The sequence below is a fragment of the Channa argus genome, chromosome 5, assembly GCF_033026475.1.
Source record: "Channa argus isolate prfri chromosome 5, Channa argus male v1.0, whole genome shotgun sequence".
Taxonomy (NCBI): domain Eukaryota; kingdom Metazoa; phylum Chordata; class Actinopteri; order Anabantiformes; family Channidae; genus Channa; species Channa argus.
The window spans coordinates 2,624,885-2,647,565 of NC_090201.1; the positions used below are offsets into that span (position 1 = coordinate 2,624,885).

Consider the following 22,681-nt stretch of genomic DNA (forward strand, 5'->3'; position numbering starts at 1 on the left):
TTGGTCAGTCATTTTATAGTGCAATGTCTGACTTCTTTCTGAAAATAAATCAAGATGTGAAAGTGAAGTGAAAAATTCACATATGAAATATATGACTCTTGACCAGTTGGGGACCACTGCTATATAACTTACAGTTATGCTGTATGTAAAAACTATGTGTATTAGTTGTTATAAAAATGATGCCTATGATGTAGGGAATAAAAGACAGACTCACCTGTAAGGAGTTCCCATATCAGCAGGTAAGGGAGATGGTAAGGGAGAGAATAACAACAACCAAGTTATGCATAGATCATACAACTGAGCATGATACAATGTACATTGCAGTATTACAACAATCTTTAATGATAAAACAACGGAAGTCACTTTTACAAAACGGCCATGAAATTCCCCTAAACATATATAAGATACAAGACAGATAAAAGTTCTAGTGTGGATGAGTTCAGCTTTACTGGATGCCGCGCTGCTCATTGCTGTGGAGGAGACAGACTTTTCCTCCTATGTGGAGAGTAGAAGTTCATCACAAATCATTGATATTATATAAGCAAACGAGGTTGTGACAGTTTTGCTGAGCAGATGTGTTTTTGGTTTACGGGATATACAGTACTGTATGTACAATATAGTCTGAGACTTTAAGTAGTGGTGAAATTTCGTCTCATTTGTTACATACATAATTACCTAATATATATAGGTTATACTTCAATGCCATTCTTTACTGTGTGCCTTTTATTTTTAAATCAGTTGGTATTTTAAATGAGATTGGGTTATTTCAGATTAGATTTCAATCACATTGGATTTTATGTAATTTTATGTTGACTGACAGTGTCGTGTGTACGCTGACAGTTTTTTCAGGGGACTGAACATTAAAAATTGTAGTGTAGTGCAAATTTTTTCAACTGGAATAGCATCTGACCAAACCACAAAAAATTGTTGACTGTGGTAATTATCTGGCTCAGGTGAAGCTGCATTTATTTGAAGGCTATTAAGGATTTTGTCGGGTTTAACGTTACAGAGCCACAGTGTTCAAAGAACTCATCACATGTCCTTTAGATATATGTATGTAGAGATGGGCTGTGTGTTTCCTGTGGTTATTTGTGGAACGTGTCATCAAAAAAGGTCAAATTTGCAGCTCGCTGTGAAGGAGATAAGGCGACAAAGGGGAGGTGGGTTTTGAATTAAACCATCGGTGCAGTGTGGAGAATGTGGAGCTTTACTTAGCTGTGTCTAACACAAGGCTACAAGGGAAGAGTCACTCCATCACTTTTTTACCAGCTTTTCCCTCGCTGGTGTCATAATTACTATGGCTGCTAGAGGCGCCGCAATATAACACATTACTGTTACTCATAATAACCTGCTGGGACAAACAACACAGAGACTTTTTTTTTTTTTACAGGACAGTTACATTATCATTAAATTCTGTCAGAAATAAATAAAAGCCCTCACAGAGGTCACAGGGTTATAAGGGTATTATCCAAATGGCCTTTGTTCGGAATTGTGTGTGCGTATGTGTCAGATCAATAGAGCATCATAAGTCCAGGGTTGAAGGGTCGGCCTTCTAAAAACAACAGGGAGAGCGAATGCACCATTGGGGGGGGTGACTGAAATGGAAAACAGTTGCAGTTGAATATCATGTGTGTGTTTTGTGTGTAGCTGTGTATGGAACATATAGGACAGGTGTCCTTGGGGGTCTCTTAGTATTGAATCATTTTTCATTGTATAACTGAGAAGCATTCATGTTTGCAAGGAAAAGGATAGATATGTGTGTGGGGTGTGTGTGTGTGTGTGTGTGTGTGTGTGGGTGGGGGGCTCTCCATGAAAAAGAGTGGGTGTATGTACTGGGGGAAGGGGGAAGGAAATAAAAAGGCAGGACTTCTCCCTTTCTCCTCTGAGCTTTTGTTCCCAGTTCCCTCAGTAATTCAATTAACACAAAAATCCAGTCAGATTTTACACTTGCTACATTGGACAGGTATGAAAATATTTGTTTGTGTATGTGTGTGTTTCTGTGATTTTTTTTTTAATATGTTTTTGTGGACAAATTTAAATTGATGCAATGGTTGTGAGGACCTCAAAACATGATGCAATTTGAATAAGGCTCAGGTTAGAGTCTAGGAAACACATTATGTCACACGTCCTCACACCTTTACCTGGACAAATATGGGTATGTTATCACAACAATGACATAATATGTGCATGATGGAATCAACGAGGACCCCTTCTCTTTGAATTTGTGGTGTGGGAGCCACCCAACGAGACACACGATCACCCAAAGATAAGAAGCACGCACGCACAAATTATTCATGCTAATCACAATAATATTATCACCACTACAGCTCGAGCAACGTACTTAGTATCATCAATCGAATTAAGGCTCTGCACTTTAAATTTAAAATTCATTTACATTTCTATTTTCATTTTTACTTGAAACAGAAAAACAGTTCAGTATTTAAAAGTTTTTTCAAGCAAACAGTTAATACTTACAGTTCATTTACAAAAGGGCGAAATCTAGAATTGTTTTAAAAGCCACTGAGGTCGTGATGATTCTAAGGTTAAGCAGGTTATGTACCAACATTTGCATGTTAAAGTTGAGTTGCCGTGTCACTATTTTTATGCAAATTCTCTCATTTTATTTGGTGTCACATTTATCCAAACTGTTTTAGCTCACATTCCTACAGTTTCTTGACTGTACTCAAGCTAGACAAGCTGTCAGAGAATGAGGATGCTTTCCTTGTGTATTCATGTCAAACTAAAGGGCAGGACAAATGCCAACTAACATTAGAAAGTAGTGTAGCTCCAGATATGCTGATGGTCTAGTAGTCCAGGGCCCTTTACCAACAACCCCCATACCTCTATTTTCACCTGTATCTTCTTCCCTGTATCCTCACAAAGTTGAATTAGATTTTCACTGTGCATCCACAATTTCAGCCAAATTATGTAAAGGACATGCAAAACATGTTGTGTTAAATTCTAAAATGATCTGATCTTTACTAAAAGGCTAAAAGCAGCAAATTTTAATTTGATGAGGCAAATGGGAACCATGTTGGTAGTTCTGCGTCAGCTTGTATTAGCAGTACAGACTTCAACCAGTTTGTAAAAATAAAAGAAAAATTCAGAGAGTGAAATCATTATGCATTAAAGCCTCGTATACTTTTCCACACACTATGAGAAGCATCCATATCACCATTTTCTCTAACCTCCAGAATCAAAGTAGATCTGATTGTTGAGTGACTTACGGTCTTGTGGGACTTCGATGGCGGCTGCTTTATGGCACAGCAGCGGCAGGAATAACGTGAGAGCCAGGGCAACATGTGCGCCCTGCCCCAACATCTCTCCCCCTCTTCTTGGTCAGCCTGTCAGCCTTTGCCCTGCACCTCCTGTCCTGGTTGACTGGATGGTTCTCCTGATGGCTGCTAAGAGGACCTGCGAGTAAAAACCCAAACACAGGATGAAGGCAGTATACTGGAGCGTGTAGTACACAGTATGTACGGTATAAATAGTTTGTGTGTATTCTGGCTCAAGACATTGTGTGACTTTGGCCTATATTCGCAGCTGAGTCCCAACAAACAGCAGCCTAAAAACTAAAGCTGAGGAGAAGCTATGGGGCTCTGCTTCTTAAAGTGGGATCAGAAAGCTGTCACAGGCTGCTGCATAGAAAAACTGATATTGAAAGCAAAATTCTTAAACTAATTGACCCGAAGTCATGATAGTTAATAAACAGTTGGAATGCTTTCATCATGTTTGTCATATAAAGTGTATTTTCATATTTCTTTACTTGCTTACACAGCCGTTTGGTTGTGTTTATAGAACAAAGAAGATGTATAACTCTGGGCAAATTTCACTGATCTTAATATATATAATAATGTTTCTTACCTAAAAAAAAAACTATATGAGGCAAATGCAATAACTGTGAAAGAGTTTTGCCATTTGATGTTAAATGGTGGATTCAATAGGTGATGCCATTAATCACAATTAGTGAAAAAGCAGGAAGCACAGTGCTGATGCTTCTTGTAACATCCATTAGTTTAGTTACATTCGCAAGACATTAAATATACAATAAATTGAAGAATTAAAAAATGAAGAATTAATTTTAAGGTCAAAAGGAAGTCAAAGTCAATTAATATTTAAAACTTTTCATATCAAAACATTATAAGGATCGACAGACCCACCACAGTTTTGTGTACATTTGAGTCGGAGTTCACAATTTGTGAGCCGCACATTAAAGAGGCCACATTTTGCATAATATTGGGTTTATGATTTTGTTTTGGAGATCTACTGCAATAATTTCAGGCAATTTACAATTCACATAAGTGATTACACATGAAGTACTTATTCTTCGGCTTGGGTCAAGTGGATCATTTTAGGTCCTGTCTAATTAACACCCCCCAAACCTGAGTCCACTCTGTTCTGATCAGGTCAAGCAGAGCAGCGAGCCATTGATTTAATATGAGAGCAGGTGGGTGCGACTGGGTGTGATTTTATTGCGTGGACCCAAAGTAGAGATCTCTTTATGGACTATCAGGAACATTTTGGGTTTAGAGACACTGTTGACAACTGGAAAACTTTAGGAAAGTCTTGCAACGGATTCAACAGAGCAGACAGAGATAAGAGATTTAGTGTTTGATTTCTTCTACAAGCCCAATTCCAAAAAAGATGTTAGGATGTGTAAAACTAAATGCAATGATTTGCAAATCTCATCAACCCATATTTTATTCACAATAGAAGATAAACAACATATCAGATGTTGAAACTAAGGCATTTTATGGCTCATTTTTAATTTGATGGTAGCAACACATTTGAAAAAAGCATTCGACAACTAATAGGGTTAATTGGCAACAGCTCAGTAACCTGACTGGGTATAAAAGGAGCATTTCAGAGAGGCAGAGTGTCTCAAATGTAAAGACGGGTAGACGTTCACGAACCTGCGACAAACTGAGTCTAAAAATTGTGAAACAATTTCAAAACTTTGAACGTCCCACTATCTACAGTATATAATATCATCAAAAGATTCAGAAGGAATCTCTGTGCGCAAAGGACAAGGCCGAAGGTCAAAACTGGATGCGTGTGATCTTTGGGCCCCCAGATGGCACTGCATTAAAAAGAGGCCTGATTCTACTGGACATCACTGCATGAGCTCAGGAAAACTTCCAGAAATCACTGTCTGTGAACACAGTTCACTGTGCAGTCCACAAATGTAAGTTAAAGCTGTATCATGCAAAGAAGAAGTCATATGTGGAACACGATCCAGAAACACTGTTCCCTGGGCAAAAGCTCATTTAAAATGGTCTGAGGCAAAATAGAAAACGGTTCTGTGGTCAGATACTTTTTGGAAACCATAAATGCCGTGTCCTGTGGACTAAAGAGGGGAGGGACCATCCAGCTTGTCATCAGCACACAGCTCAAAAACCTGCATCTCTGATGACCTTTCACCAACAGAAAAGATTTGGTTCATCATAAAGTTAAACATCTGGCAACAAAGGCCCAGGACCAGCAGCTAGAATCCTGCATCAGACGAGAATGAGACAACGTTCCTCTCCTAAAACTCCAGCAACTGGTCTCCTCACTTCCCAGACATTTACAGACAGTTATTAAAAGAAGAGGGGATGCTGCACAACACCACATCACCCTCTTACAACTTTTTTGAGATGTGTTGCTGCTATCAAATTTAAAATGAGATAATATTTTCCATGAAATTGTAAAATATTTCAGTTTCAACATCTGATATGTTCTTTATATTCTTTATTGTGGATAACATTAGTTGATGGTTGTACATACAATCAGCTCATGTTCTGGAACTTTCTTTAATATAGACACTGATCATCGTTACAGTTAAGGTGCAACCAAAAATCATATTGTGGCCTCTTTAAAAAAACATATTTTTTAGTGCTTAGTGACTGTTGTTCCAGCTGAACTCTATAAATACAATGTCTCCAAAGCTTTCTAATTTACCCCCTACCACCTTCACATGACAGGTCTATGTACTGGGAGATATACCAAGATCACCTTCCCAATGCTAATCCCTGCCCCCCATGCTGCCATCTCCTACCAGGATCAATTCTTTCCTCTGCTTCAAGTCCCACCAGAGCTCAAAGCTATGTCAACAGGATACATTTTAAAAAGAGTAATGTGGGAGTGAGGGGACGGGTGTTTACCATAAGGTTATCATTTCAAATCTCCAGGAAAATGTGGGTGGAGAAAGTGACACAATGCAAAGAACTGCTGAGAAGCTGAGAAGGACTTTGTCTTTACTGGGCAGCACACTCAACTGTATACATTAGTACCTATCATTTGTAGTAAAACTCAGTAAAGGAAAAGTATATGCTACAAACAAAAAAGGATTCTGAAGTCTATATACGGATATATTTGTTTGAATAAATCTAGTTTCTAGATTTTTTTTTTACATTCAAATTTGAAGCAATGTGCATTTAATTAAAGAAAAGGTACATTCTTGCTTTTTCTGGACAAAAAAAGTTCAATTGATCAGCAACTGATCAGCAACTGATCAATTAAAAAGACTATTGCTCAGTTCTGTTGACTAAGGGTTTGTCCTGCTACACTCTTGGCCTAATATGACCAAATATGTGGAGTTCAGCTATGGGCTTTGTGTTAATGGGCTTATGATATAATTTCTAATGATGACACAAAGCACTGACACAACTAGACCATAACATAGTTTAGCTCTTTAAAACTACAAGCAGTGACACAACAGATGGATTTTACAACAGAGCAGCTTTTTGGCCTGAGGGCAGTTCTCACATTTCACCCAAAACCTGCAAACACCTACCACACACACACACACACACACACACCCAAGCATCATCCATAAACCATCTGGTGGTATGTCAATCCAACACTATTCAACTAAATAGCTAATCTGCCCCTGGGGAGCATGTATGGCATGAGCTGCCAATCACACAGACACACGGATGCAGATGCACAGGGAGACTATTGCATTGTTGCATGGAATTGTAGGCACACCCCAACACACACACACACACACACACACACACACACACACATCTAAAACCATAAATAAATCTGCAGGACAGCTATTATGAAATCTGATCAGTATCCACTTATGTCTACTAATCACAATTGTTCACATAAAAATATACATGCACACACAAAACAGAGAGGAACTGTAAAGGAAAAAACTAAGGAAAGGAGCAGAGCACAGTATGAGCTAAATCAGAAATCTGCTTTGAATATTCCCAGCAGAAAAACCATAGCGATAAAAAGAGAGACAAAGAGTGGACGTTAGTTCAAAAAGAAGAAAAGAAAAAAGAAGCAGAGTGAGGTGGGAAAAGTGAGAATGGCTCTAAAGCAGGCCAGTAGCAGGTACATAGGTGATTGAAAGTCATATGCTACATATTACCTAATATGACAGTGGCCCTTTCAGTGGTCGTCACAGCGAATCGTGTCCCTGCATGTAACCCTGTCCTCTTCATTCTCAATCTGTCCTCTCTGACTTTATCTCCAAAACATCTAACATGAGCTGTCCCTCTGATGTCCTCATTCCTGATCCTGTCCATCCTCGTCACTCCCAAAGAGAACCTCAACATCTTAAGCTCTGCTACCTCCAGCTCTGCCTCCTGTCTTTTCTTCAGTGCCACTGTCTCTAAGCCGAACAACATCTCTGGTCTCACCACCATCTCGAACATCTTTCCTTTCATTCTTGCTGCTCTTTTATCACACAACACACCTGACACTTTTCTCCGCCTGTTCCAACCTGCCTGCACTCGTCTCTTCACCTCTTTTCCACACTCTCCGCTGCTCTGAACCGTTGACCCTAAGTACTTAAAGTCCTGCACCTTCTTCACCTCTGCTCCCTGTAACCTCACCGTTCCACCTGGGTCCCTCTCATTCACACACATGTATTCTGTCTTACTGAGGCTAAGCTTCATTCCTCTGTTTTCCAGAGCAGACCTCCACCTCTCTAGATTTTCCTTTGCTCCCTGCTCTCTGTCTTCCTTCAGCATTTTGGATTAATTGCTGGATTTTGGGGGATTTACTTGGGCATCCAGAAAGTAGGTAATTAGTCCAAACTAGTAAGTAACAAATGCATGGACTACTGAGCTAACTTCAATTACTACCTCATCTAAACCAGCAACCTGTCTGGTGGACCCTATTCCAACTAGGCTGGTAAAGGAAGCTTTACCCTTAATAGATACGTTCATATTAGATATCATCAATCTATCTTTAGAAACAGGCTATGTACCACAGGCCTATAATGTAGCTGTAATTAAACCACTACTTAAAAATCCCTGTCTTGTCCCAGGTGTTTTAGCCAATTACAGACCAATATCTAATCTCCCCTTTGTTTCTAAAATCCTTGAAAAAGTAGCTGCAATGCCATTATGTGACCACCTTTACAGGAATAATTTGTATGAAGACTTTCAGTATTTAGGATTTAGAGTTCATCATAGTACAGAAACAGCACTGGTAAAAGTCACCAACGATCTTCTCATGGCCTCAGATACTGGACTCGTCTCTATACTTGTTCTGTTAGATCTTAGTGCTGCATTTGATACCATTGATCATAACATTTTATTACAGAGACTGGAACATGAAATTGGAATTACAGGAACTGCACTAGGTTGGTTTAAATCTTATCTATCTGATAGATTTCAATTTGTTCATGTTAATGATGAATCCTCCATGCACACAAAGGTTAGCTATGGAGTTCCACAAGGCTCTGTGTTAGGACCAATACTTTTTACTTTAATATGTCTCCTTTAGGCAACATTATTAGAAAACACTCCATAAACACTCTAGATGGCATAAGTCTGGTCTCCAGTACTACTGCAAGGAACCTTGGAGTTTTTGACCAGGATTTGTCCTTTACCTCACATATAACACAAATCTCTAGAACAGCCTTCTTCCACCTACGGAACATTGCCAAAGTTAGGAGAATCCTGTCTCAAAGTGATTCTTACAGGTCTCATGTTCTGCCACAGCTGTTATACACTTTCTCTAAATCTATGAGAACAGAATGCAATTAATTCCCATCTCTATCTCTCTGTATGCCACCCAGTACAAATTCATCTCTCCATGCTTATGGTCCAACCTAACATACATGTCCTCATATGCTCTTTGTTTGGCCTTTGCCACCTCTACCTTCACCTTACGCTGCTGCATCTCCCTGTACTCCTGTCTACTGTCTTCAGTCCTCTCAGTGTCCCACTTCTTCTTAGCTAACCTCTTTCCCTGTATACACTCCTGAACTTCCTCGTTCCACCACCTTGTCCACTTTCCTCTTTCCCGATGACACACACAGTACCCTCTTACCTGTCTCCCCTTGTAGAGGTGATTTTACTCGAATCTGATGCTCCTGAAGCTTCAGCACATACTTCACTCTGGAGATCGTTGTTAGACAAACATTGAACATTTATTGTACTTGCTTCTCAACTTAGCCGATGACAGATCAATTGTACATACAACTTTAATATCAGTAATCTCACAAGCACGTTCACTAGCAGTTTCATCAAAAAAGTTTCTCAAAGTTTGTCTGAACTCACAGAACTCGGTAAGAAACCGTGTCCCTCTACAGCTACACACAGAACCTTTTTCTTCTACCTTGTTGCGGTCCACACCTTTCTTGTAGTCAGTTCCTCTGCTCCAGCTACCGTGTCACGTCCGCACCTTTCAGTAGCTGAGATGAACTGCATCTCTCTTTAACAAACCCTTAGCATTACATTGTTTCCTTGACCACTGGTCAACAAGCTTAAAAGATAAACTACAAAGGCAACAATCAAAGGCAAAGTATCAAAGCCATGTTTAAAGAAATCATACAATAACATACAAACATCATGACTATTCTTCTATGGTGTTCTCTCTTCTTTCTTCTGGTGCCAGAGGTTACAGCACTTAACACACAGTAAGAGATCAGTCTTTACCACTGTCTCACTCTGATTCCTGGAGAAGACAGACCTTGGTTATAGGTCTATCGAACTCGTTGGTCCTCGTCTTGATACGAACCAACCAGGAACAAAATTGTGCTTTGCATGTGTTTGCCGCCTTTGGAGCCTTTGCAGTTGGCTCATACAACCCCTGACACCGAGAGTCTCATCTCCTCCCTGAAAACTTTGCTACATTCTTCCTTTTTGAACTTCCACCACTTCGTCCTCTGCTCTGCCTTTGTCCTCTTCATCTTCCTCACCACCAGAGTCATTTTACACACCACCATCCTGTGTTGTCTGGCTACACTCTCCCCTACCAATACTTTACAGTCACTGATCTCTTTCAGATTACAACTTAAATATATAATGTCGTCCACCTCAGAGCTTCTACCTCTGCTCTTATACGTCACACTATGTTCCTGCCTTTTCTGGAAGAAAGTGTTTACTACAGCCATTTCCATCCTCTTTGCAAAGTCTACCACCATCTGTCCTTCTGTGTTCCTGTCCTGAAGACCAAATCTGCCCATCACATTCTCATCACCTCTGTTCCCTTCACCTACATGCCCATTGAAATCTGCACCAATCACCACTCTCTCACCTCTGGGGATGCTCTGCATCACTTCATCTAACTCACTCCAGAATTTCTCCTTCTCTTCTAACTCACATCCTACCTGTGGTGCATAACCACTAACAACATTGAACATCACCCCTTCAATTTCCAGCTTCAGACTCACCAACCTGTCTGACACTCTTTTCAGTTCCAGAACATTACTTACAAACTCCTCTTTCAGTATAACTCCTACTTCATTTCTCTTCCCATCCCAAAAAGATACACCACACTAAGGAGAAAGGTATTTGCAAATGGCATCTACTGTCCCATCGAAGGCCTTCCAAGAAAGCAAATAAGCATACTATATTTTAATACATGAGTATTACACTCATGTATCATATTGGAACTAATATAAATCCATTTTAAATTATAACTGCAAAGGTTTGCAGGTACAATTAAATAATCTAAAGCAACAAAAATGGAGTGGCCTTCCAACAAATATAGTCGTAGGCAGTGTAGGCATGTTCAATACTGTAACATTGTGAAACGACATTGGTCATGGTAGATTATATAGAGTGTAATATTTTTTCTTAAATGAGAGTTCATAATGATAGTGTATGTGCTTTCCTAGCAGCATGTCAAAAATGAACACAAACCCATTCTAAACTACAGTTCAATATAATACTAATGTGGAAACTGAATAATATCTTTGCCTATGGAGCTCAGTACAGTAACACTCAAAGCTAAAGCATAAACAATAAGTAATAATACTAGGCTGGTTTAGAGTCACATTTAATGCTAATGCTGGATTAGCAGCTATAAAAACAAAACCATATCATTAAAGCTGAACTTGTGCAGTTTGCTGTACAGGTTAAGGGATTTGTGGGAGTTATGTGAACAAGTCAGGTGAAAGATGTGATATGTCGAAAACAGGAGGGTCAAGGCTGCTTGATTTATGATTGATGAGAGAGGGTCTGAGGTTTATATATATATATATATATATATATATATATATATATATATATATCACACAGAGAAGAGTAAACTCAAGGTCCAAATCATCAGATTGACTTTCAGACAGACACAAATACTGATTCTCATAGTCATCCAAAGACACATTGTCTGATTTAGATGAGGGTGGAATGAGGGAAGAAAAAGTGAATTGGTATATGACGCTTCTGATTGCCTGAATACACCAGATCCAGGTCATGAACAGTGGGTAGTCCAAAAACAAGCAGGGCTGCGGCACACGAGGACAAGGGTGGAGAACCACTGATTTCAAAGAATGAAATGGGGATACGATGATTTTTTACTTTTTTGTAATTGTCAACAGCATGGATTCCACAGACCATGACATAAGTGTTGAAAAACTAGGTCACTAATTCCTGCATATTCATTTTTCTATTAGTCTCCAAAGGCATCCTACACTCAGAATCAGATGTCTTCCACTGTAACAAATACACAGGATAAGAAGACTATTTATCATGACCAGTGCTTATTTTAATTTCAAATCCTCCATGTTTGATTAAATGTGGGTATTATCTGGCTGATAATGTCCAGGCATCAGATCTCGCCAGCAGAGGAGTGGAGTCACATGGTTGTCTTGGCTCTTTTCGGGGCAAAGACAATATTGGCTGGAATTGTGAGCCGACAGTGTTCTTTCAAGGGCCAGTCAAAGGGCAGTTACAGCCAAGCCAGTATTTGCCCTTCCTTTGTGACGGTAGTTGGAAACTCTAGTAGCCCTGATCATCATGGAAGCTCCGGGAAATGGAGGGTCAGTGTGTAGGGCAATAGTTTTACGGGGTATTCTGGGGGACACAAACATTCATGCACAAGCACTACACAAAGCCGGCATGTTTGGTTTGGCTGGCTGCTTTGACAGAGTGAGAGTGCACTCAACTGTAGGCTGTTTCACATTTCTAGCTGACCTAGCTTACCATTGTTTATACATGCTGGACCACACATATACATGTGGTGACCTACTAGACGAGCTAAACCAGGTCGGAGCGTCCTTAGTTAGGCCTAAGGTACACGACCTTAGGCACATGTCATCAGGACAGAAACAGTTTGGCCTGTGATATCTATTATGCGTGCGCTGTATTTAATGTGGCAGCACAGTGGTGGAGCGGTTAGTGTTGCTTCCTCACAGCCAGAAGGTCTCAGGTTTAAATCCTTGCCTGTTTGCATGTTCCCCCGGTGCTTGTGTGGGTTTCCTTCAGTTATTCTGGTTAAAATGCACTTTGACTACATGTATTTTTATCCTAAACATCTTGTTACTGTTGTGTCTGTTGGAGCGAATGACAATAACCAGTCCTGTCCATCCAAATGTTGATGTAATGAATGGCTCTCTTCTCAAGAGTCCTTACAGATTTTATGTTTCTTAAGAGGGACCACTTAAAATGCAAGAGCTCAACCATCTAAAGAACTGTGAAAGACAAGCAGGCTTCACACGTCTCAACAATCACTATTACAGCTGCAAATAAAAGGCCTAAGCATTTGTTGTCACAAGGAATTAACTGGAGTTGTCTTTTAATCACTGGTCTGACACATTTGGCCAAAAAGGGTCTGCTCTTTGACAGTAGATTGCAGAAAGCAAACTCTACATTACTTAAGAAAATGAAAAAAATGATCAAACCTAATTGCACACGTGGGTTTTTTTTTTTTTTTGCCTTGTATTATGTTCTATTTTGATGATTATTTAAACACCTGTAAATAATTTCCTTGTCTATGCAGAACGTGCATTCATATTTAGTTATCCCAAACACAACCCCCCCCCCCCACACACACACAGTCTTTGTAATACCTGCCACTATTCCATTGTTTCCATTACTGGGAGATTCCATTTTTTGAGTGGGTCTGTGTGCTAATGGTTCAACACAATGTGAACATTGCTGTGGTAGTAATAATAACACTTTGTCAAAACTTGTTCCAAATTTGGAAAATCTCTCATTTTACAGTTGAATCTCATTCAATGAGTTTGTGTGTAATCGTGTGTATACAATGTTTGGATAAGTAGTTGGTACATGATTTTTTTAACAGTAGGTTTCTATTTTCTATGTGTTTGAATGCTTGTGTTTGTGTGTGCTTCGTCCTGATCAGTTTTAGCTAAGGCTTCAGCCTTGCTACAATTATGTACTAAATGCTTAAAAGACTTTTACAAACCTATTATTAAATACACTATTTACACCACCTCAGTCACCCGTATGCAGAGATTACAACGTTTTAGTCTACACAGTGGTGAAACCCCCACAAGACACCCACTCATCCCTCCAATAATCTTTTTTGTATGTTTTCTTCGAGGCTGAATATGTGCTATAAGGATCAATTAATTTGTGCTAATGACATGTGATTCCTGCGATAACATATACAATTTATGGAGCAGCAGACTATGTTTAGGTAGACAGATGCTGTTTTGTCAGACATATTTTATTCAAAATAAAAAACAAATAATAAGCTACGCGGTGCAACTTTGAGCAACATTTCTGAATTGGTGAAGGGTTTACATATTTAATCGATAATCTATTTTTTCTGTGTTTTCTAGTTTCTAATAAGATTTAGATTAGATTTAATCCCACATCTTATTAAACATGTATCCTGCTTAAGCACTGAATGTAGGTCATACAGCTATATGTTAGTTAAATTGGTGATGAAAATGTAGGCAAATAAGAATTGAGATAGGTTGGATGGTCTTCACCTAATGTCAGTGTTTTCTACAACCATTATTTAAAAAAAAACAAATACCATAGAAAATATTTCCAGAGGGCAACAATAGACTGGGGAAGACAAAATCCATTTTTTCTCTCTCTCTGCAAATGCCTGTTCTAAATACAAACCTCGGTTAGTCTCTGGGCTTTTTTCATCTCTCTGAGTCAGTGGCAATGCTGGAGGCATTAACACATTAACTGCCCCCTCAACCATTTTTATGACTTCCTTATATACCCCAACAGAGTATCATCAATTCTCCTCAAATATCCCTAAAATAGCACTGCACCTATCACACACAGTTACATTCAGCACTCCACTGCAGTTCCAGCATGGCTACTGGACGTACTGTGCACCAGCACACACAAAAAGAAAGAGGTACAAGAAAGTCAGTGGCGGTTAGTGGAGGTTGCTGTATGTTGCGCTGACTTACGTTAAGTGGTGTGGACACTTGTGTCTATTCGCCCCCTCTGTAGCGACCACTTAACAGACCTGATGGGACACAAGGAGAACAAATACACAATATTATAGGCTTTTTTTAAGCAAAATAAAAATCGCAAAGAGAAAAAAAAAAAAGTCCAAACAAAATGCTTCCTACTGCAATGAAACAGATATGGCAAAATGGGAATTGTTGGTTGTTGAAGTAGTACTAAGTTGGGTACAGTTAAGGGCTAAAAAACACAAAGCAATGTGTCCCACGCACTATTCGGACCACTGTTGGAGGTGTTTTAGCCAAGCCAACACGCTGAATTTGCAGAACGTGGATGCTTACATGCCAGCTGGCGGTCAACTGTGCGATGTGTTTAAGAGCCACTAGTTGGTCCAGACAAAAGGGCGACCTGAGCCAAAGTAGCAGTTGGTCTTTGATGCTGGCTTGGTATGTCACAGCCCTAAACCAGGTTAAAGTGTCAATCAAATGAAATAAAGCAAGTCTTAAAAGGTCTTGAGTCAGAAGTGCTGACTCCCCATTAGTCTTTGTTAGTCTGAGCGGAGGAAGCAGTAGAAGATACAGAGCAGACAGGAGCATGTGCACATGCCTGAGGACTGTCTGCATCAGTGTTGTTTCTCCAACTGTGTGTTTCTTCAAAAAGCTTGTCTCTGTGCCAGCCACTGCCCTAAGGATCACAGGATGCTCTTTCCTGCGTTCTTTTTTTTCTTGACTGTTCCTGCATTGTCTGCCTTGAGGACTCTGGAAAAGCCTTTATGGAAATACAGAACAAACAAAATATGCATGGTACCTACATTGTAACGGTGCCAAAATGCTTTTTAAAAACACATGCATTACTGTGCAAATTATGCACTTAATGAACACAGCTGCCACTTTACCCACACATTCTGGAAAAATTGAATACCATATATGAAACTGTAACCATAAGAAAAAAAACTGAAGTTGCTCTTTAAAGAGCTATGATAATATCAGCAAATGGACAAAAGCGGTTACTGTGTTCCCTGGATTTATCCACTGTCCTTTTTGTAATTCATCTTTTTTACATTCTTTATTACATTCTTTATAATATATTGATGTAGATTCTCAGATGCTTTTGCAAAAGAATCACCCTTTATAAGCTGTTACATCATCCAATGCAATGGTGTTAAGCATATAATTAAAGGAATTCATCCAAAAACATTGTTTCTATCCAACTACAGTATGGCACATATTAAACATGTAGGGGAGAAAACGTCAACTAGGTTAAGTGCATTGCCAAAGGGCAGGGCAGTGTTAGGCCTTGAAGAGAATGTGACTAAGTTAGTAGTGCAGTGTTTGCTGTACAGAATTTTCCTTAGCAGCAGCATAACTGCTTAAGAGCACAGGCTGAAACATCAAAAGCTAAAACAACTTCACCCCAGCGCTTTTGTCACTAAACCAAAATTGACTGGAACAATGCAACAGCAGGACCTGGTAGAGGCACGCAGTGGTGGTAAAGTCTCATTTAGTGTCTCGCATGTTTCATATTCCGAAAATGGCCTGTGTAAACCGACCAACGAAATTTGTACTGTGATGATCATGTCATGGTTGGCCAGAAATGGTAACGTAGAAGTAGGCTGAAAACCTTCAGTTCTAAAACCTGGTTCTGTTTGTAGTTTGAGTGTTTGAATCTCATACTGTAAGTGTTTATTCATCCATAATTTAAAAGCCTTCTTATGGGATCACTAATGAGATCAGCAAAGAGCTTATCACATATTCACAAGTGCAACATTGATATAGGAAGTGAAGAGTAGATATTAGTTGCACTTACATACATAAAAGTACTCTAACTCAGTTTAAATTTTTGGGTAGCCTACTTTTTTCTTGACTAATTATAGCCACGTATAATTTTTACCCCTACAAGATTTTTTATGCCCTAAAACACCTGATTTCTCTCGTGGCTTTTCTTTAAAAAAAAAAAAAAAAAGTGACGCATATTGCAATGTTTTTATGATAAATTCTTTTCTCAGTCACAACGTTGCAAATTTCTAGAGGGATTGATAATGTTATTTTCTAATGTATTTTACAGTTATTACACAGCTACCAATACATCTTGATTAGCAGGAGACTCAAAGCTTCTATGATCAAGTGTTAGCAACGGAGCAGCACTGAGACAGAATAGCGACCTGTCCCGGGTGTAGCCCGCCTCTCGCTTTGACAGCTGGGATTGGCTCCAGCACCTCACGACCCTGAACACAATCAGCAGTTACAGATAGATGTTGGGATGGATATATGATTAAAATAGTGCCATTAGCAATCATTTAGTATTCGTTTAGATGTAGGTATAACTGCAATGGCAATTCCTCAAAATCTCCAATGAGACTGTGAATAGTGAAAAGACTGAATGTGTGAGGTGAATGACTAATGCTGGTGATGCTCTCCATCAAAGACACTGCAGTTTATCTTTCTCTGACCTGCTTTCAAAAGCCTCATGAGACAATAAAGACTGTGTGTGCATGTATGTATGTATGTGCATGTGTGTTAGTGGTTGGGGGTGGTGGGCACTTTGATGTCCAGTCTATCACCTGCTATTCCCTGCTGATCTTTAACAGGTCTAGCACTCCAATTCACTCAGAGATCTCCCAGGTGTGTGTGTGTGTGTGTGTGTGTGTGTGTGTGAGTAAGTAGAGAAAGCGAGAGAGATAAGGCAAAGGAAGGGCACATGGGAATAAATGGCTTACACACACACAGAAAGGTCATGGGTCACATGCTAAAGAGGTTCTGAGGGAAAGTGTATATTACAGTGACATCATTTCCTTGGTCGTAATGATCTTTAAAGCAATTGCCATAACAATCACCAATATAATTATGTAAAGTATGTTGAGAGATGTTGGGTTCATGTTTGTATCTAATGATGATGTATCTAGAGATTAGTAGCAACTAGTAAATCCAGATGCAAGGGTTCAGAAGAGCAGAGAAAAACTGCATCACGACAATTTGTCACATGAGAACCTGTCTTGCGATCCATTTATGTGCTGCTATGGGGTTTCTGAAATCTGGGACGTGAGACTTATTTTCTGAACGGCTCTGTGTTGGTGAGGGCAAATCAAATACCGAACAAGCAACACGCAAACATGGGCTCCAGCAAACATCTTCCCTAGGTCAAAAATTTTAATAGCTACCTGTAAATTACTGGCTTGGATTTGACAACATCTCAACAAGAGGCAAAATTAACAAAAAGAAATACTCTTTATGAGCTTTCTAAAGATAGATGTAATAACAGGGTTGATATAGTGGCTTGATATAGTAGATTGTAGAGTGGTACCTAATCTATGGTACCTAATACAGTGGGCGATTAAATAAAACCCATTAGAATCTGGTTGGTAATCACGATACCCAATAATTATTTTTCTGCAGCTTTTAGACACTAATGTCACCCCTATATTTCTCCTCCCAGTAGACACAGCAACCATGTAAACGTTCTGCTTATATAGGCTCTTGATGGCTGCCATGCAAAGTGTTCACCTGACCCACCGGGAGCAACTTGGCCTTCAGTTGACACTTCAACGCTTGGCTTGAGAGAAACCGGGAGTCGAACCACTGACTATGTGGTTCGTGGACGACTGCCTTACCAACTGCACAACGGCTGCCCCCTGTAGCCCCATCTATTAAGGCAGCTCATGAGGTGTGATTAGAAATAGCCTTGACCTTTAAACTTTGAACAAATTGTCACATTCATTGTAAGTTTTTGTTAGCATTACTGGGCCCTCAGGTACACCTACATAAATTATGCATGCATGTGAGAAACTTAACCTCCTTTCTTAAACAAAACCCTGTTCAATTAACCTTTACTGACTCTACAAAGGGAGAGCGGGGACAAAACAAAGTGGTGTCAGATTGCAAACCCAGCCCTATGCACCAAGCGCATCCTCTTGGGAAGATAAGACGGGGGCAAACCAGGATGGAGAATGCAGGAGGTGCAGTGTGAACGCATGGTTGCCAGGCAATACATGTGTGTATGTGGATGTCATGCTTAGCTGGCGCTGTGGCTCAATGTTGCAGAATGACCTATTTTTATTTGAAGCAGACAGAAAGAGCAAATGAAAAGAGAGAGTGGTAGATGAAAAAAAGTGGGGATGCAGCATGAAGATCCGGCTCAATAGTTTAAAAATAGGAAGAGAAGACAGGGATGGAGACAGACAAAGATGAGTGACAGGTGAAGGAACAGCAGAGAGGAGAAACTGTACAAAGGAGGAGAATATAAAGGTGATTGTCAGATTGTCAGTCCGTGTGTGTGTGTGTGTGTGTGTGTGTGTGTGTGTGTGTGTGTGTGTGTGTGTGTGTGTGTGTGTGTGTGTGTGTGTGTGTGTGTGTGTGCGCGCACACAGACGATGAATTAATTAATTTTAATTGTAGGAATATCTGGAATGGAACAGTTATCGTTGTTCCTATTACCCGTTATTATCTTGCTCAGGCTAAAAAATGGCTACAACACATACAGTAACTTACTATGTCAAAACACATCACAGTGGTGCAAAGCATTAAAAGGACAGCAGGACATGATCCAAAACTATATTTTAAAAAAATCAATCAATCAATCAAATCAGTCAAACTGCATCATAATCATCAGATTAGTCTGATTAGCAATATGTATTTGTCATGATCCTACTTTGGCAACAATTTCAGCAACAGAACTGTATACACACACTGAACCAAACAAGTCCCACACTGTCTGAACAAGAAGAGGCTGTGGGACCCTGATCCGTTCGTTACCCACCGTCAGCTTCTATCCATCACATGCCCAAAGACAGGATGGAGCCAGGCAGGCAAAAAAACAAGATGGAAAGAGGTTAAAGATATGGACAGAACGAGATCAGCAGACAAAACAACAGACACAGCGGAGATGTGGTGGTACAGAATACAGGAAGAGGAAGGCTGAAAAAGAAAAAAATTAATGGTGCTGTTACTGATTATAGTATTTACTACAGCAGTTGAATAGTTGTCAGTATACAGTCATTTTTCGATTAATGTTTGTTCCATGTTTGCTGAAGAAGTGCTCATTATACACAACAGTTGACATCCCATGGTTAGAGGCAGGACCTTGAACGTCCACAGTGAGTGATAAAGCTGGGGACACAACTACACACAAGCAAAGACTGTACATGACTAGACAGTTCACACACAGACTGTTAGCACCAACTATCACAGATTTCTAAGTCTCGACAGTTGAAGAGTAGCACACAACTGACAAATATGTAAATTGTGGATGGCACACGACTACTTGGGAAGTTTTGGGAGATAGACATAGCCATAAATACCAAAAGAAAGGAAAATTCTCATGTGTTTTTGTGCCAAAACAAATATTGTGGCAACTGGGAACTTTGACTTTTTACCTTAACTTAAAAGACAAAAGACAAAAAAAGCAGTGAAACCGTGTCTGTAAAGCCAAGGACAATATGGACTATTGGGTCTACAGAGGGAAGTAAAACCATAAAACCATACTACATTCAGGTAAAGCTGTAGTTAGTGTAGGTTTCCCGCGAATATTATATATAAAACCTGTTTGAAAAAATCTTTGTGAGAACGGATGACAGTGGCTAAAGCTCAGAATCCAGGAACCACTAGGTCCGACCAGTCGTCACAGCCAAACCACATTCATAATTGTCTGTACAGTCGTTAGCTGTGTACCGACCTGAGCACGCATCAGAAAAACAATGCATACTGATGAGTGTTTGTAGCCAAGGCATGTTTTTCACTCTGCATTGTGAACAACATGTTAATGGAGATTTGATTTCCTGCCGGTAACGTGCATGTGGCTCCGCTTCAATGTGCAGCTGCAGGTTTGGGGTAAGATTCTGTGTTTCTTTGTCCAAAAGCAGCATGACTGCAGAAAAATCAGTACCTCTAGTGCCAGCACAAAGGTCAGACAACAGTGACCCCCCCCCCTTGTCGGTATCATACCTTTTGTACACAATAATTATGCCTTTAGTGGGCCATGTAAAGGGGCTAACAAAGAAGAGATTACTAAAAGGATTTGAACATAAATGGATCAAACTTGAAAGTAAAAAACAAAGATAAAAGAAAACAAAAGAAAGGGTGGAATGAAGACACGTCATGACAAGCCAGATGTTGGATTTTGCCATGAGACATATAAAAACATGCAAATCAAAAGCAACAATAAACTAAACCTGGACCTGTTTTGCAGCAAATCTTCGTGACAGGTTCTTTGACTAAACAAAGAATCCTCCTCCTCAGTTCTTCTTCTGAAATATTGAAGACCCCCTGTTGAGAACCAAATCACTGAAGACGCCCCCTCTCACCTTTGTCACAACATCACATATTCATGACATACAAAGGGGCCATTTAGTGATCCCCCAGGCACACTGTTCACAGTCAAAAACCCCACCCACCCACTGGGACCTGGCAGCAGCTCAAATATTGCTAGGAAGGCTTTTCAAGAACAAAAGCATTGTGTAAAATCCAACAGTTTGGTGAGTAACACACAATTTAACCAGTTACTGTTGTAGTCAAAGTCATAATTCGGTGTTATTTTAATGGGACCACAGAAATATTTTCCTTGCATGAAAACTTTCTCACTCTGTGACTAACGTGAAATCTACGTCATCAGGCCATCAGGCAGTGTGGGTGATGAATCAGTGAGCATGCACTGCAGCAGGTGAGAGGTCTGCAGCCAGCTGGAGGTTAAATAAATGTTAGGTCAGGTCCGAGGGCTCAGCCACAGGCTTCTGACAGGACGGCTGCAGCTCTGCTCCACTGGAAATGGCTTATTAAGGCTGAATCCTCATTCCAGCCTGACTACAGTACCTGTGTGTGTGTGTGTGTGTGTGTGTGTTTCCATATTTAATGAGGACAAGATGTGCTTAAAAAGAAAGAAAGGACAACATTCTATACAACTAGGGAAACAGTGCACATATAAAGGCTGACTATGACTCTAATGAAGCCTGACGAATGATTTAAGATCATCATGAGTCTGCACTGATCTGTGTTAAACCAAGCAGGTCAGCACTAACTAAACAATATCATGAATGTCAATCAAACATAAGTTTATGTTTAAAAAACTTCTACCAAACATTTTTACAAATGGTTTTTGGACAGAATCAAAGGATCAAACTATGAACTACAAGTGCTTAGTGAAACAATAATGGTTTGGCTTAAAATAGAATTCCTGTCACTAACTCAATGGTACAAGGCATCTGTCTTATTGTTACAATAATAAACACGTGGTTCTGTTGTGAAACCACCATCCACTAAAAAAAATTTCACAATGGACTCAATTGTGCATTGACTCTCTCAAGAGTACGTGTTGAAGTGTTGCTCCCAGTGGGTTAGGTGACCCATCAGTAACGACACCGACAAGTGCTATAACAACATCCAGTCATCCAAACAGTCTCAATTTGCAAATCACTGAGGAACATTTTTCATGACTGCTATTTTCAGATGCACCTCCGAATTGTCCAATATGCCAGAAGCAAACATACAGCGTAGATACACAAATCCAAAACTAGCCATTATTTCAGTATTAATAGTGATCTGTTTTATGCAATAGTCAAAAGCCCAAAGACATTCAATGTTTAGTAACTGGGGAAAAAGTAAAAACAGAAAAAACAAACAAAAAAAAGCAAATTCTCACAGTCGGAGAAGCTGAAATAAAGAAATATTTGGGGTTTTTAAGGGCAATGGATTCACAATTCAATTAAAAAAAAAACTGAGACACTGAACTAAATTGCAATCAGTGCATGTGTATGGAAAATGTATATTGCTTTAGACAAAAACTTGCAAGAGACACATTTATGAACAGGGGTGTGGATCAGGATGATCTTAACCTAAGTTGTGGTTTAGGAAACGAGCCAAGAACGATGGGACCTCACTTACAAGTGATACATGAATGTGTGTGTGTGTCCAGAGGCAATGTTCTTTCGTGTCACCCAAATCAAATGAAAGGGTGAAGTCTGGCCTTCTCCTGCTCTTCATCTCGTTTTCTCTTTCTCTTGCCCTCACATTACCACTCACATCCCATATCTTGTTTAAATGATTCTGGATTTTATTGGTCTCCTTCCTCATTCCTTTTTTCTCATTTCTGTCAATATTTTGTTATTTGCCAAAATGATCCCA

The 22,681-nt window shown here is 39.7% G+C and overlaps 1 protein-coding gene across 35 annotated transcripts in view; it reads right to left on the reverse strand.

Annotated features, from left to right (window-relative positions):
* nfasca (neurofascin homolog (chicken) a) overlaps positions 1-22,681 on the reverse strand; it is a 117,595-nt gene that overhangs the window by 49,961 nt on the left and 44,953 nt on the right. For 31 of the 35 annotated variants that reach the window (XR_010914387.1, XR_010914388.1, XM_067503791.1 and 28 more), the window contains 2 exons: positions 14,576-14,634; positions 3,228-3,414 (listed from right to left, as the gene is read on the reverse strand). Coding sequence is in view for 33 of the 35 variants with exons in the window: in XM_067503791.1 (XP_067359892.1) it covers positions 3,228-3,321 (94 nt within the window). In the remaining 2 variants the exon portion in view is untranslated. The remainder of the gene's footprint in view (positions 1-3,227; positions 3,415-14,575; positions 14,635-22,681) is intronic. The other 4 variants (XM_067503788.1, XM_067503784.1, XM_067503786.1 and 1 more) reach the window with 1 other exon arrangement.